At 39.6% G+C, this 16,477-nt stretch overlaps 1 protein-coding gene across 4 annotated transcripts in view; it reads right to left on the bottom strand.

Annotated features, from left to right (window-relative positions):
- The window catches only part of chd1l (chromodomain helicase DNA binding protein 1-like), a 103,276-nt gene that overhangs the window by 32,022 nt on the left and 54,777 nt on the right, over positions 1–16,477 (bottom strand). For 3 of the 4 annotated variants that reach the window (XM_059968648.1, XM_059968650.1, XM_059968652.1), the window contains 7 exons: positions 12,300–12,456; positions 10,163–10,331; positions 9,212–9,357; positions 8,972–9,135; positions 7,167–7,378; positions 5,399–5,497; positions 1,037–1,107 (listed from right to left, as the gene is read on the bottom strand). In XM_059968648.1, the coding sequence (XP_059824631.1) occupies positions 1,037–1,107; positions 5,399–5,497; positions 7,167–7,378; positions 8,972–9,135; positions 9,212–9,357; positions 10,163–10,331; positions 12,300–12,456 (1,018 nt within the window). Of the gene's footprint in view, positions 1–1,023; positions 1,108–5,398; positions 5,498–7,166; positions 7,379–8,971; positions 9,136–9,211; positions 9,358–10,162; positions 10,332–12,299; positions 12,457–16,477 lie in introns of all 4 variants that reach the window. The other variant, XM_059968649.1, reaches the window with a different exon arrangement.

Genomic DNA, 16,477 nt, shown 5'->3' with positions numbered 1-16,477 from the left:
ACAAGAATGATGCCAAAAATGAAAAGTTTACTGTATGAGGAATGTTTGGCAGCTTTTGGGCTATATTCCCTGGAGTTCAACAGAACGGGTGGGGGGGGGGGGGGGGGGGAGATCTCATAGAAACATTCTGAATGCTTAAAGGCCTGAACAGATTAGATATGACAAAGTTATTTCCCATGGTAGGGGAGTCCAGGACAAGAGGGCACAACTTCAAGATCGAAGGACATCCATTTAGAACAGAGATGGGGAGAAATTACTTTAGTCTGAACGTGGTAAATCTTCGGAATTTCTTGCCACAAGCGGCTGTGGAGGCCAAGTAATTGGGTGCATTTAAGGCAGAGATAGATAGGTTCTTGAGGGTGTGGGGTGAAGGCAGGGGAGTGGGGATGACTGGAAAAATTGGATCAGCCCATGATTGAATGGTGGAGCAGATTCAATGGGCTGAATGGCCTACTTCTGCTCCTATATCTTATGACCTTATGGTCTCCAAAATGGATCATAAGCTACAAGATGATATATGATTTCATCATGTCAGTGAGACAATAGTGAGAGTCATAAACTGTCTTGAGGTAAACTAGAAAAATTATATTTATGACCGATTAACCTACAAAATCCACTTCCTAAATAGTTATTATAGTGGCCCACAAGTTCTTCAAACAAGGAATTAGATATTGAATAAGAAAATGGTATATTAAGGCAAACATGTAGAGCACACAGAGATAATTATACTAGGTGGCTTATTGAAAGAAAAAATGGTTCAATGACTCAAGTTGATTGCTAATACAGAGGAACAAGTGATTAAAAAAACTTTTTATACAAGAGTAGAAAAGGAAAAGTTAAAAACAACTTTCCTTCAACTCCTCCACATTTGAGAACCTTCACACTGCTCAGAATTTGCAACATTTTGAAACTGTGCTGTGGTTAAACAGATAATCATAATGATACACTCATTAGTACTACCAAAATTCATCTTGATCAAGGAGGCAGAATACATAAATTAAAAATAATCCAAGATAAACATACTCTCCCTACGTACCAAGTCTTGACCAGTATTTCGTGATTCTTTGTCATCAATGGGAAATAACAGGACACTACCCAGAGAAAGATCTGGAGAGAAAAACAAATGAATCAAACAGCAATGATAAGAAAATTGTGTCATGAGTTCTAATATTAGAAGTGCATATATAAGATTGTTCAATTATTCTTATAATTGAAGGACAATTTTACCTTGGGACAGGTCAGTCAGTATACAAGCCAGACTTTTCTGATTAATGCTGTACCCTGCAATGTCTGATTTCATATAAACATTCATATAAATATGTAAAATTATTTGTTTAATGGGACTTCTATATATATATAAAAATAACTATATTGCATCTGCACAACTACACACTGAAGTCCCATACTTTTTTTCTCCTCCACTTGCATTTAAACCTTCATATATATTTTACAGTTCATTAAGGTAAAGTCCAGGGCCAAAGTCATAAAATATTATGAGCCATTAACAAATTGTGCAGTACACTAAGTAGTGATTACCTGGTTAGTACACTTTACAAAATCAGAAAAAAACCTTTCACTGACTATTACACCCTATCGTGAACTCCCTTCTGAAGTTTAATTTTCTGAGGAGTTTTGGAATTTTCTCTCCAAAGTCCAAAAAATGAATTATAACATAAAAGCCAATTAAATTCAGGACATCCTGCATACAAAGCAAAAAATCCATTTATATGAAACAAGTACTGCTGTTTCCTGTTGCAAAGTCTTTGCTTCAACTTTGGTGAAACAGAACTTCAGATTTTCAAAGGGTGGTGGCCCAGCAGACAGTGTGGGGTGAAGCAGGGACAAGGATGGACGGAGATAAGTGGCAACTAACCAATGAATGCTCAGTTGCAATTGGCCACAGAGTGAATAGAGTTCATCCCAAAATGTAAAAAACTACACAGTCGGCCCTCCTTAACCGCGGGTTCCACATGCATGGATTCAACCATCTGCGGATCGGGAAAACCCAGAAGTTCTCTCTCCAGCACTCGTTATTTCAGCATTGTTCACCTCACGTCTCATGTACAGACTTTTTTCTTGTCATTATTCCCTAAACAATACAGTAAAACAACTATTTACATATACTTTAAATCATCTGTAGATTACTTTTAATACCTAATACGATGTAAATGATACGGGAGGATGTGCGTAGGTTATACACAAATTCTACGCCATTTTATATAAGGGACTTGAGCATCGGCATATTTTGGTATCTGCAGGTGGCCCCAGAACCAATCCTGTGCAGATAAGGAGGGCTGACTGTATGGTGACAGGGAGAAATGCAAAGATGCCAAAGTTCAAAATTCGAAATAAAATTTATTATCAGAGTACATACACGTCTCCACATACAACCCTGAGGTTCTTCTTCTGCGGACATACTTTGCAAATCTATAGAACAGTGACTGTAAACTAAACAAACTGCAAATGCAGATATAAATAAATAGCAATAAATAATGTAACAGAGTCCTTAAATGAGTGTAGCTATCCCCTTTTGTTCAGGAACCTGATGGCCGAGGGATAGTAACTGTTCTTGAACCTGGTGGCGCAAGTCTTGAGGCACTTGTACCTTCTACGTGATGGCAGCAGCGAGCAAAGAGCATGGTATCACAATTGACCTAGAATGAATCTAGCAAACTGGGTGTGAACCTGACAGGGTGAAGCTAAAGCAGATGTGGAAGGGAGAGGGCAATATCCAGCTCAAGTGAAATCAAAGGGAGATGGTAACGTGGAGTTCAAATGCACCTGAAAGGGAGGTGGTCTAGCAGACCATTTAGGGTAGACGAGGGTAGGGACGGACAGGACAAAGAGGCGACTAACCAAGGTATGTTTCAACAGTATCAGCCACAGGAAGCAGAGTGAAGGAAATTGGACAGGGTGAAGACAGTGCAGAAGGGTTAAGTAGAAACAACGAGGGTAAATAGGGCTAGTGTTAAAAATAAAAGGGTGGCATGGAATAGCAGATTAAAGAGCCTTTGTCTGTGCCAAATGCCACCACAACGACTCAAAAAATGTTAAATCAACCTTTCCATAATCTCTCCTGACTCCTCAACATCCTCCTTACTGTCTAAATGCCTGTTTACTATCCAGTAGTATAAACCACAATTTCCTCCAGCAAAACTTTGAAATAAATGCAAGAAACATAGGAAATAAGAGTAGGAATATGCCACCATGCCCCTGAAGTCTGCCTAACCATTCACTATGATTATTGATTATTTATGCTTACTTTCTATGGTTTTTCACTCACTGATACAGCAAAGACAGGTCATGGTTGGTAACACAGGACAGTTCTTTCTAACTGATACAGAAGTGGCCATCTGGCGATGGCATAAACATGAGACAGAACTGGGAACTTAATGTGCTTCAAAAGGGATAGAATCACAGAATGATTATAGCATCAAAGAATGTCATCAGCTTGTCCAGTCTGTACCATCTCAATGTAGAAGCAACCCAGTTGTACCTGAATTCTCTTTCCACAGTTTAGCATTTTTTTCCTTTGAGTTAATTATCCAGCTTCCTTTTGAACACATTTGAGTTTGCCTTGACTTTTGCCCTATAGTAGTACATTGTCATTCACTGCATAAACCATTTCTCCTCATGTTCAATTTGGTTTTCTTTCCCTCAACTTGATTCCATGTCCAAAACTGTTGACCCCTCTGCCAATGTAAATAGTTTTTCTTTATCTCTGTCCTTTATGATCTTAATATATTCTATCATGACCTCTCACAATCTCTTCAAGCTTTGCCAGTCTAGTCACGTAACAGAAGTTTTATACTAAATGTGTAGTGCCCAGAGCAAAACAACAAGACTGCAAAAGCAGCCAAATCGGTGTTAAGTAAATAATCACCGTGTCTTCCTTGATTTTGTATCACGTGCCTCTAATCATAAGCCCCAGAATCCCAGAAGCACTGTTTCAAACTGTTCTGCCATTTTTAATTAATGTTTAGGAATTGGTGAAAAAGCAGTGTTAATTATGGGGGGGGGGAGGGGGCGGGGGGCTTAGTAACATTGACCCATGAGGATTGAGTTCACGCAAGTAAAAGCTTTTCAAAGTGCCAATAAGCCCAAAACCTACCCTCTCAAAACAACTTTGCCATGAAAATTGATGAGAATGATTAATAAAGTTTGCAATATATGGGCATACATGGGCTTAGTTGGACATAAATGATACCAGTGAAAAGGCTGTTTGCATCCTACAGCTATCAAAAAAGGTTGAATGGGGCAAATGGAGGTGGGGCAGCTTACAAGGGGTTGTACATAGAATGGATCATTTGTAGAGAAGAAAGCAGCTAAATCTGAGTGATCAGCAGGGTGAGTTGTGTTTATAAAGTGAAACAATTATAGTATCAGTGAATAGGTGTGCTTTTCCTTACAGAATCTTAATGTTATTTAAAAATGAATATTTTTAAAAAATAATTTACTTAAAACACTTTTTCATGTCTAGAAGGAAAATCTGCTGCAGTAGACATTGTGAGGTTAAAATCAGCAAAGTGAAATAATACAATGAATAAGTCTATGCTAAACACAAGATCTTCTGGGAAGATGGCGATGCATTCGATCACAGTGGCTTTTACTGGGTCAACCAAAGGTGTTGTTATCCTTTTTAAATCACATTTTTTTATGATCACAAGACCCTGCTGAACATTATGAACTTAAAGTGCCACAGGACTACCCTATCAGCAAGTTGCTCGTTGGCAGAGAAAGTGAAGGCGCTGGACTTGGTGCAGATCGTGCTGGTGCGTACATCAGAGAGGTGTTGGAGGAATCAGTGCGAAGATGGCGAATGATCATCTTCGTCACTTTTCTTGAGATCACAAGACTCCAGTGGAAATTGTTAATGTGGAATGCTGCGAGTCCGATTCCCTGATTTATTGACGAGGTGGTAGTGAGGACTCGGTCTCAAGCTGCAATATAGTCTGTTTACAGCCAGCCAGGAGAGACATCGGGCTCCGTCAGAGGCGTAGTGATGTATCATCCAGGCTGGAGTTGATGCTGCCCCCTGGTGTTTGCTCATCAGAAAACAAGCTGTAACTGCAACTCCAACATTCATGGGACTCAGGGTGTTGGACTATTTTTTTTGTGTGTGACTGTATTTTCCTGATATCTTATATGTACTCTCTACCTTATATATGCTTCATTCTGCATGCGACCGTTGGTATTGTGTTTTGCACCTTGGCCTGGAGTAATGCTATTTCATTTGGCTGTAGTCATGGTTATTCATGCATGGTTGAATGACAACTAAACTTGAACTTGAATACACTTTATTCTAGAAATCTACTCAATTACATTGGTAAAATAGTTCAATAGCTTTTAGAATGCAGTAATAAAAAGAGCACATTTTTAAAACTCTGGTCTCTCTTACCTTTCATTTTCCCTGCTTTTCCATATTGCTTTCTTGGCTCATCAGATCGAGCTTCCAGTGCTGTAAACAGCCCTCCATTACCCCACCTTCCAGAGTCATCTAAAGAAAAGTTTCAAGGAATTAAATGCTTCAGGTAAGTCAAACAAAACACAACATTTAATGAACCCAAGGCAGCCATCACTTGAGCTGAAATAAAAAAATTTTCATGATTACAAAAATCAGTGACCATTTTATTAGGTACCTGAGTCTTCTGCTGCTGTAGCCCACCCAGTTCAAGGTTCAATGGGTTGTGTACTCAGGGATGCTCTTCTGCACACCACTGTTGTAACACGTGGTTATTGAGTAACATCACCTGTCACCTTGAACCACTCTCCTCTGACCTCTCTCAGTAACAAAGTGTTTTCACACACAGAACTGCCACTCACTAGATGTTTGTTGTTTTTTGAACTATTCTCTGTAAACTCTAGAAAATGTTGTGTGAAAATACCAGGAAATCAGCACTATCTGAGATACTCAAATCACTAGCAATTATTCCACAGTCAAAGTCACTTAGAACACATTTCTTCCCCCATTCTGACATTTGGTCTGAACAACAACAGAACTTCTTGACCATGTCTGTATGCTTTTATGCATTGAGTTGCTGCCACATAATAGGCTGTTTAGATATTTGTGTTAATGAGGAGTACAAGTGTTTCTAATAAAGTGGCCAATGAGTTTATCTCTCAAATTAACTCCGGTAAATACTTTAATAACAAATTAGTGCTCTTCCTTTCTATTCACCTTGAACTTGCACCGAATCTCTGCCTTGAGTTACAGCATACCCGATCTTCAGTTCTGTGATATTTCAGTGAAACGTGACCTACAATAGATTGTTCCCACCCCCGGTATGCAGGGATCGCGAGTTTTGAGTTGCTCTTACTTTCTTTGAGTGGGTGTAAGTAAAACAGAAGCCTCAGCAACTGTGTCATTCCAGTTTCTTTAAGCAAGTACTGGAATTAATCGCAGCTCCTTTAGAATGAAACTGGTTGGATCTGAAGAGGAATGAGTTCTTTCCACAGTCCCGAAGAGGGGTTGACCAGAGATATCAACTGTCCATTTCCATCCATGTGCACTGCCTGACCCACTGAGTTCCTCCAGTCCTCCCAGCTGCCAAGACATGCTACAGGCTCCAAAAGGGGTAAAGGAACCCAGTCACCTGAGTAGCTGCTGGAGCATCAATATGCCAGCCTGACTTCAAGTACAAGGAAGATACCACAAACTTAAGCACTATATCTAGTGCAGCCTGACAGTATTTAACAAAGCAGAAAAACACAATCTGTACTTTGAATATAGAAAACTTTTCTTATGCACTTCAAGATGAATTATCAATTTTAGAGCAGGGCAACCTCAACCTTAATCAAAGAGATACATTTTAAGGATGGCTTCAAATAAAGAAATAGAAGAAGGGATATTCAGACTTCAATATGATTCACTAAAGCACAGGTTTCTACCCTGGGGTCCACAGACCTTTAGCATAATGGTATTGGTCCATGGAATAAACAAGGTTGGGAACCCTTGGCCTAGAGCCTATGTTTAAGGCACATATCCCAGTTAAAAACACACAAGGATGGATACAGAGACATGCATGTCTGGAGAAGGGTGCCTTGGGATAATATGAACAAGTAGAAGATAAATCATATAGATCAGTGAGATTTGGAAAGATATGTGAATGAGCTCACCATTCTAGACATACATCTTCAGCAACAGAATAAGTTATTTTTCTACTTACCAACACAGTGCACTATTATGACATCCTCTTCGTCAGCAGCTGAAGGGTGAGTGACATCGCCAAGGACATAACAAATAGATTTCTGCTCTGTATCCGCAGAATCTAGATCACCTGGAAGGTCATTTTCATCTTCCTCCGATTCATCCTCACTTCCACTATCCAATGATGGAAGACATAGTGATCTATAGCCACAAGAATTCCACCAAGCCATCCTGACAGAAAGTTTATTGAATATATGTTAGTTAATTATTAAAGAATATTTCAAAAAAAGCTCAAAATAATCTCTTTTTAAAATAATCTCCTATTGTTATAAAATGAAGCCCTAACCTGCTCAACCCATCCTCAATCATTGCTTATCTAACTAATCCAGTGAACGTTTTCTGCACTGATTTCACTGACTTACTGAGACATTGAAGAGTGATCAAAGGAAACAATCTTTTACTTCACTAAGAAATCAATACTTTCAGGAGCGTAAGAAAAACCATTGCCAATAAAAGAGGTGCTGACAATGCTAACGCTATTTTGTTCTCTGGCCAGCTTCCAACACCCATTCTTGATGCCTTTTAGTTTCTGAATACAATCACTAAGTAGCACTACAGAAGAATCCCAGTGGCTCATTGAGCTAAACCAGTCCTGCAAAAGGAATCAAGAAGGCCCCACTTTTTCTTCACTCTAGAATCTTCAATGTATTGAATTAATTTTGGAAAGCCACCATTTAACACAAGAACAGATTAAAAATGAACCAGGTGTAGGCCTACCTCACCATTCAGTGTGATCATGCAGGCCTCAACTCCACTTCTGCACCATTTCCTCAAACCCCTCTATTCCTCGATCTATCGAATATTTATCTACTTCAACCTCACATAACTAAAATGATGCAACTTCCACCACCTGCCACAGCAGAGCATTCCAGACACACATCACCATCTGTGAGAAGAAACTTCTATGTATTTCTGCTTTAAATGACTGGTCCTTTAACATGGTGTTACACCCCACTGTTTGAGACACTCTCGCTCATGAAAAACACCTAATCGCAACATCTAATCTGTCAAGCTCTCTTAGGATCAATTATGTTTGAGTAAGATCTTCTCTTATTTTTCTTGACTCCAAGGAATACAGGCACAAACTATTTAGTCTCCCGTGTTAGGGCATCATTTCATCCAATAAGAGCTGTGCATTCAATTGTCTTCCAAGCTGCACTCATCAATAATTTCTAATTTCTATTACTTATCAGTAGTGGGAACAATTTTTGTTCAGTGGTTTTGAAAACACTTGGCAGGTCCGGTTGTGGCAATGAACTAGTAGTATTTTAATATATTGAGATAGAGCATGGTAAAACAGGCCTATCCAGCCCAACAAGCCCATGCTGCCCAATTACACCCATGATCAATTAACCTGCTAATCCACACATTTGGAAGGTGAAAAGAAACTGGAGCATCTGGAGGAAACCCATGCAGTTACAGAGGGAACATACAAACTCCTAACATTCAACAGCAGAATTAAACACAGGTCCCTGGTACTGTAATAATGCTATACTAACCAGTGTGCTAACATGCCACTCCAAACCCATGCAGCCAAATCAGTGTTTTCAAAATCATGATATTAACAACATTGAAACCAGCTGAACTACAATGCTTTCCATTGAATCAAAGACTTTGATTAATAGATCCTGAAGACAAGACAGAAATCTGTGTTTCTGGCTATCAATTTTGGATATACAAAATATGGTACTGGTGAATGCAATACCATATTGTGTGGTCACTTTCCCAAAATCAAGCATAAAAGTAACATGAGACAGCCTTTACTTTTTCTTTAGCTCCTCCTCTTCTCGTTTTTGTTTCTTTTCTTCCAGCAGTTTTGCACGCTTAGCTGCTGCTTCTTGACGTTTCTGGCGTCTCTGTTGAAGCTCTTCAGGAGACAATAATCGTTTCTTTCTGGTGGTTATACTTAATGCAGCATCTGGAAGAAGCTGTATAAATAAAAATCAAACTAGGACAGCTATTCTTTACTGATTTGGAAAAATACTTAGAAATTAACTGCCTTACGTTGGACTTTGTGCGAAGTGATCTTCCTGCTTTACTGGATTCTTCCAGAACCATTTTGTGAAGTTCTAGAATTTTTTCAAAAGTTTTCTGGTCTGCTGAACTAGGTTCCTTAGAGTAATCTCTCCCCTCATACTGGTACATATGTGCTAAAACAAAAAATGACCTTGGTAATAAATGAGTTTAAAAATAGCACTGCATTCGTATAAATAAAAAAAACAAAATCTTCTTTCTTTACCCACTCAGCTTAGGCTTTTTAACATTTCATCCTTAACTCTACATCAACAAACTGAAAAGACTTTTTAAAGATATTTTGGTTACAATATTAATAGCTACTTGTAGATCATAGTTTGGTAAAAAAAAAAATCATTCTGAATGTGTTAATTGTTCTTTTTGGATTAAGGAAATAAGATCTCAAATATGCTCACATTTCTGGTAAAACTCTTTAAGCTGTACTTAAGACCTGTGCTGATCAACTGTCTGGAATGTTCTCCAATATTTTTAACCTTTCACTTTGGCATTCTGAGGCACCCACCTGTTTCAAGCAGGCTTCATTTCCACCCATGCCCAAGAAGAACAAGGTAACATGTAGTGAGGGTGAGACCTCAAACCATGGTGTTACCCGTTTACAACAGCCTCTAAGCTGGAGTCGACGCTACCTCCCCCCCACCATGTTCACTCGACAGGAGACAAGACATATTTCATTTGACTGCAGACTGCTGCAACATTCAAGGACTCGGGGACTTGGACTACATTTTTTTTGTGTGACTGTATTTTATTGCTATGTTATATGTGCTCTGTGTGTCTTTTGCTGTATGTGGATGTTGGTACTGTGTTTTGCACCTTGGCTTTGGAGTAGTGCTGCTTTGTTCGGCTCTTTCATGGATATCCAAGTCTGATTGAATGACAATTAAACTTGAACTTGACTCTATGTATGCAATCACAAGCACATACTTGCAGTCTCCAATTCTTCATTTGCTTCCATTTTGTTACTCGCTTGCTCCTGTGTGACCCACATTCCTTTTCTGGTTTCTCCAAGAATATTTTCCAGACTAACATCTTCAATAGTACTCTCTTCAGAAGACAACAGCTTATCCAACCCAAATTTCAGGATTTCACTTAGCTATGGAAAAGTAAAAGAAAAGAAATTTGATTTTGAACCTTGATGAATCATTGTGCTAAACTATGCTACTAAAATGTTTTGCAGAAAATAAAACAAATTAAATATTTATCTTTGAATTTTGAATGTTATTTTTATTTATACAATTAAGAAATAAATCAGAGCATTATTGGAATTGATAAAAGTTTCTGAGGATGTGTCTGCTTAAATCAAAATTACAATACTTGTAAATTTCTTATTCATTGAGCAAGATGAGAATTAAAGTGGAAAGTCCTAGGGGTTGTCTTAGCTTATCCTGGTGTAAAGAGTCTATAATTCCACCTTTCATAGTTTCCAAGCTGCTTTGTTAAGCAATACCTGCAGCTTCATCTATTTTGCTAAGAAGACTTCCAATTTTCTTAATTTCTCCATGTGAAAAGAACCATAACTTTACATCTGTGTCCCAAATAGTAATGTCACCTTTACCTTGCGTTGCTCCTAACTTACTTTATCTATTGGATCACCTCCAAACTGTTCATTTTCAACAAATCTTCATTATTCCCTTCTAACAGCATTTTGACATGGAATATCAGTTGGCCAGTTTACTGTACATCGTATAGTTGGGATAAGCTGGTTTTTCAGGCTGTGGTAAAGTTCAATACCACTGACATCGATGACTCTCAATGCTTCATATTTACTAAGGTTTGGACTGGTGGTTCTGTTCTGAATTTATCTCTAACTGCATGAAATTAGTGGCACACAACACTACATCCTCAGTTTAGAGATGTCTGAAAGGATGGCACTTGGCTACTCCTCCCAATATTGTCCTAGATAGGCAGAATCAAATTTCTGCTAAATAGTTTTTTTTTATCAGCTGCAAGCCCAACTTTGTAGGTTTGTCTGCCAAGACTCCATCAACCATACCCATTAAGGTGCCACAGAGCCTTGGATTATTCCCCAAGCAGGATGGTCTGTGCTTGTGTTGCCCTCAGCACCTCCTCCTGGTGCTGTTGAACAAGGAACAGTGCTGTCTGATCGGCTGTGGAGAGCGGTAATTTAGGAGTCTGGGACGTGGGTTCAAAGGCATAATTCTGGGACAAAACTGCACCTTAACTAAGGCCTGGGTAAACATTTTCAGGTTTGGCACAATTATCTAACTGCAAATGTTAGGAATTTGCACATTGACCAACACGGGTTCAATATCATTGCCTAGATTGGGTGATCCACCCACCTAGTTGTTGCACCTTGTGGAGATTCAATACAACAGTCAGGCTAATGAGCCTTTGCAGACAGATTTTATAGTGAACAATATTAGTGTATGTCTGGAAGCATAGCTGTGCAGATAGGTTTCCTATATCAAGGACCTTAGTGAATTACACTTCACTGTTCCAGGTCACTTTACCAAAACTGGATATTATTTCTTATTTAACAGCTGAATTTAAGTTTATAGTTCCATGGTGGAATATAATCCTGTGATCAATAATCAGGCTTGTTATTACTGTTACATAAACAATACTCTACTATAATCCCCATCATTTATCAGATATCACATTGTTAATGTTCAAGCTTCCTTTTATTTGATTAATTATGCACAGATGTTTACAGTAGAATGTGTACACAGTGCTAAAATAAATGGTAATAGCCAGTACCAATTGCACATAAGATAGTAGGGAAAATATTAATACTGGCAAAACTGTAAGCAGTTTGCTACATGGTGTGGATAAAATGCTGGATTATTTAAGATTGAACACATGTTGAAACTGTTTTCAAGCCCAGACTGCACAGCCCCTGACCAACAATCCTGCAGAAGTGAGAACAGAACTATCTTTTTGACATGTTTAACATGGCAAAATCATCATGTATGGAGTTTAAGACTTTTGATTCTAAATGATAGTTAGGTACCAATCCAAGATAGAAATAGAAAGTCACATTACAACAGCAGACCCATGACTTCTTTGCCTATTTGGACCATAATGGTTAGCAATTGCTCACCTGCATATCAGAAGTCCCAGATGATTCTTCTTGTTCCTTCATTGAGAATTGACCACCTTCAATCAAAGTATTTGTCAACTGCAATTTTGACATAGCCCGGCTGTATATCAACTGGTCAACTGTGTCTCTTCCGATCAGGCGAATAATTTTAACTGGTCTTTGTACAAAAGATATCTTTAGAGGAGAAAAAGTTTCCATTCATCTTGACAAATTGCACCAACTTGTCAAGACATCATGTTCTAAGCTTAGCCATACCAATTTTTGTATAAACAAATAGCCATACACTGTTCGTGCAGTCTAACATGGATAACTTACTTTTCAGCTTCAATTCTTTACATTATGAGATTTTTACTTACATTGCCATGATATTGTTGTTTTACATAAACATGCAAACAGACCAAAACAAAACATGGATTTTGTAACAATGCCTTACGTTTGGAAACATTTGGTATAATTGAATTTTGGTTTGGAGCTAAATTAATAAGTGATGGGGAAACTTCCATTCAATAGAAAAATAGAGAATGAATTGATAACACTTTGACGAGGTACTTGGAGATGAATCCAATACCACAAAACAATTAATGGAAGCAGGATACTTCCCTAGTGGGATCTGCTCAGATCCATTTATTTGTAAAAGAAAACCATGATGTTCTGCCTCAACCACACACCTCTAATTGAAAGAGTGTAATTGATTTAATATCATTGACATACAATGTGAAGTTTGTTGCCATGAGGCAGCAGTACAGTACGGCACAAAGTAAATAGTACAAAACAAAAGTAGTAATGAGGATTCTTGGAACATGCAGAAATCTAAAGGCAGAGGGGAAGTTTAATGTGGGTCTTCAGGCTCCTCTACCTCCTCCCTGGTGGTATTACTGAGCAGAGGGCATGTCCTGGATAGTGAGGGTCCAGATACAGGTCTCTTGAGGCACCACCTCCTGAAGATGTCTTTGATGGTGGAGAGGGTTGTGCCAGTGAGTCTCGAACCCTCTGAGGCCTCTTGCGATCCTGTGTATTGGAGCCTCCACACCAGGCTCTGATGCAACCAGTCAGAATGTTCTCCACTATACATCTGTAGAAACTGATAGGCCTTCGGCGACATACCTAATCTCCTAATGACATACAGGCACCATTGAGCCTTCTTTATGATTGCATCAATGTGTTGGGGCCGGGATGGATCCTGTTAAGATGTCAACACCCAGGAACTTGAAGCTGCTCAGCCTTTCCACCATTGGCCCCTCAATGAGCACAGGTGTTTGTTCCCCCAACTTCCCCTTCCTGAAGTCCACAATCAATTCCTCTGTCTTGCTGATGTTGAGTGCAAGGTTGTTGTTGTTGTTACACCACTGACTAGACTGAACTCCTGCCTCAGCAAGGACCTGGACCCATTGCAATTTGCCTATTGCCACAATAGGTCAATGGCAGATGCAATCTCAATGGCTCTCCACACGATTTAGACCACCTGGACAACACAAACACCTATATCAGGATGCTGTTCATCGACTATAGCTCAACATTTAATACCGTCATTCCCACAATCCTGATTGAGAAGTTGCAGAACCTGGGCCTCTGTACCTCCCTCTGCAATTGGATCCTCAACTTCCTAACTGGAAGATCATAGCCTGTGTAGATTGGTGATAACATATCCTCCTCAACACTGGCGTACCTCAGGGGTGTATGCTTCGCCCACTGCTCAACTCTCTGTATATACATGACTGTATGGCTAGGCATAGCTCAAATACCTTCTACAAATTTTCTGACAATACAACCATTGTTGGTAGAATCTCAGGTAGTGATGACAGAGCATACATGGGTGAGTTATGCCAACTAGTGGAATGGTGCCGCATCAACAACCTGGCACTTAACATCAGTAAGACGAAAGAGCTGATTGTGGACTTCAGGAATGGTAAGACAAAGGAGCACATACCAACACTCACAGAGGGATCAGAAGTGGAGAGAGTAAGCAGCTTTAAGTTCTTGGGTGTCAAGATCTCTGAGGATCTAACCTGGTCCCAACATATAAATGTAGTCATAAAGAAGGCAAGACAGCGGCTATACTTTATTAGGAGTTTGAAGAGATTTGGCGTGTCAGCAAATACACTCAAAAACTTCTATAGTTGTACCGTGGAGAGCATTCTGACATGCTGCATCACTATCTGGGATGGAGGGGCTACAGGACCGAAAGAAGCTGCAGAATGTTGTAAATCTTGTCAGCTCCATCTTGGGCACTGGCCTACAAAGTACCCAGGGTATCTTTAGGGAGCGGTGTCTCAGAAAGATAGCGTCCATTATTAAGGACCTCCAGCACCCAGGGCATGCCCTTTTCTCACTGTTACCATCAGGTAGGAGGCACAGAAGCCTGAAGGCACACAGTCAGCAATTCAGGAACAGCTTTTTTCCCTCTGCAATCCGAATCCTAAATGGACATTGAAGCTTTGGACACTACCTCACTTTTTTTTAATATACAGTATTTCTGCTTTCACACATTTTTTAACAATCTATTCAAAATATGTAATTGATTTACTTGTTTATTTATTATTATGTTTTATTTTATTTATTATTATTATCTTCTTTTCTCTCTCTTCTAGATGATGCATTGCATTGAACTGCTGCTGCTAAGTTAACAAATTTCACGTCACGTGCCGGTGATAATAAACCTGATTCTGAAACAGCCAATTTATCTTTCTTCCATAAGCCTCCACATTGCCATCTGAGATCCTACCAACAGCAATGGTGTCATCGGCAAATTTATAGATGGCATCTGAACTGTGCTAAGCCACACAGTCATGAGTGTATCGAGAGTAGCGCAGTAGGCTAAGCACGAGTTTGTCAGGTGCGCCTAAGTGATAGTCAGTGGGGAGGCGAAGTTATTACCAATCTGCAATGACTGTGAATTCTCAGTAAACAAGTTAAAGATCCAGTTGCAGACAAAGGTACAGAGGCCCAGGGGCTGTAACTTGGTGATTAATACTGAGGGAATGATGGTGTTGAGCACAAAGCTATAAATGAAAAACTGTATCTTGCCGTACATCTTGCAGTTGTCTAGATGTTCCAAAGCAAACTGAAGAGCCAGGGAGACGGGATCTGGAGGCAAAATGCAGTGACCAGGTCATTGCTCAAGCAGGAGATTGTTCTAGGCACATCCAACCTCTCAAAGCACTTCATTACAATAGATGCGAGTGCTACAAGGTGATAGTTATTGTGGCAGCTCACCCTGCTCTTCTTGGGCATTGACTGACGCTCTTTTGATCTTTTGATGCAGGTACGATTCTCAGACTGCAACAGTGAGAGGTTAAAGATGTCCCCAAATACTCCCACCAGTTATTCAGCAGACGTTTTCAGTATCCAGTCAGGTATACCAACTGAGCCTGATACCTTGTGAGGGCTCACCTTTATTAGAAGATGTTTGGACTCTGGGCTCTGAGTCAAAGATCACAGGGTCACCAGCTGCGTACAAGCGTAGTGTTATTCTCCCTTTCAAAGCATGCATAAAAGGCACTGAGTCCAATGGGGAGTGAAGCATCAGGGCCAATTATGCTGTTAGATTTTGCCTCATAGGCAGTAATAACATGCAAACCTTGCCACAGCTGTCATGCATTCAATGTTATTTCTATCTTCACTTGGAATTGCCTTTTCGCTCTCATCTGCACTTCTTGTAGAATTCTGTATTGCCACTCTTGAAAGCCACAGATTTAGTCATCAACAGGCTGCTTTCATCCTAGGGGTTCAGTTTGGGAATAATTAGCTCTGTTCTTAAAGGCACACACTCATCCACACAGGTCTTGATGAAGTCAGTGATGGCAGTGGTATATTCATTCAAAGATGAATCCTGAACATGGTCCAGTCTACTGATTTAACACTGTCTGATAAACAGTATTCCACATCCCTTGACCATAACTTCGCAATCTTCACACTGGTGCTATGGTCCTCAGTCTCTTTCTGTATACTGAGTGTAGAAGTACAGCCAGGTGATCAGACTTGCCAAAGTGCAGGTGGTGGATAGCACAATAATTGTTCCTGATAATGGTGTAGCAGTGAATCGAGTGCATTGGCTCCTCTGGTTCTACAGATCAATTCTATACAAAAGTGTCCTGGATTTGATTTCTCTAACTACATAGGTACTGCACACAAAAGCAAAACTGTATATGTCTTTAAAGAAAGAGTTATTTAAATGTACC

Source organism: Hypanus sabinus, chromosome 4, assembly GCF_030144855.1.
Source record: "Hypanus sabinus isolate sHypSab1 chromosome 4, sHypSab1.hap1, whole genome shotgun sequence".
NCBI lineage: Eukaryota > Metazoa > Chordata > Chondrichthyes > Myliobatiformes > Dasyatidae > Hypanus > Hypanus sabinus.
Note: the sequence above shows the minus strand (reverse complement) of the source record. Positions and strands in the feature narration are given on the sequence as shown.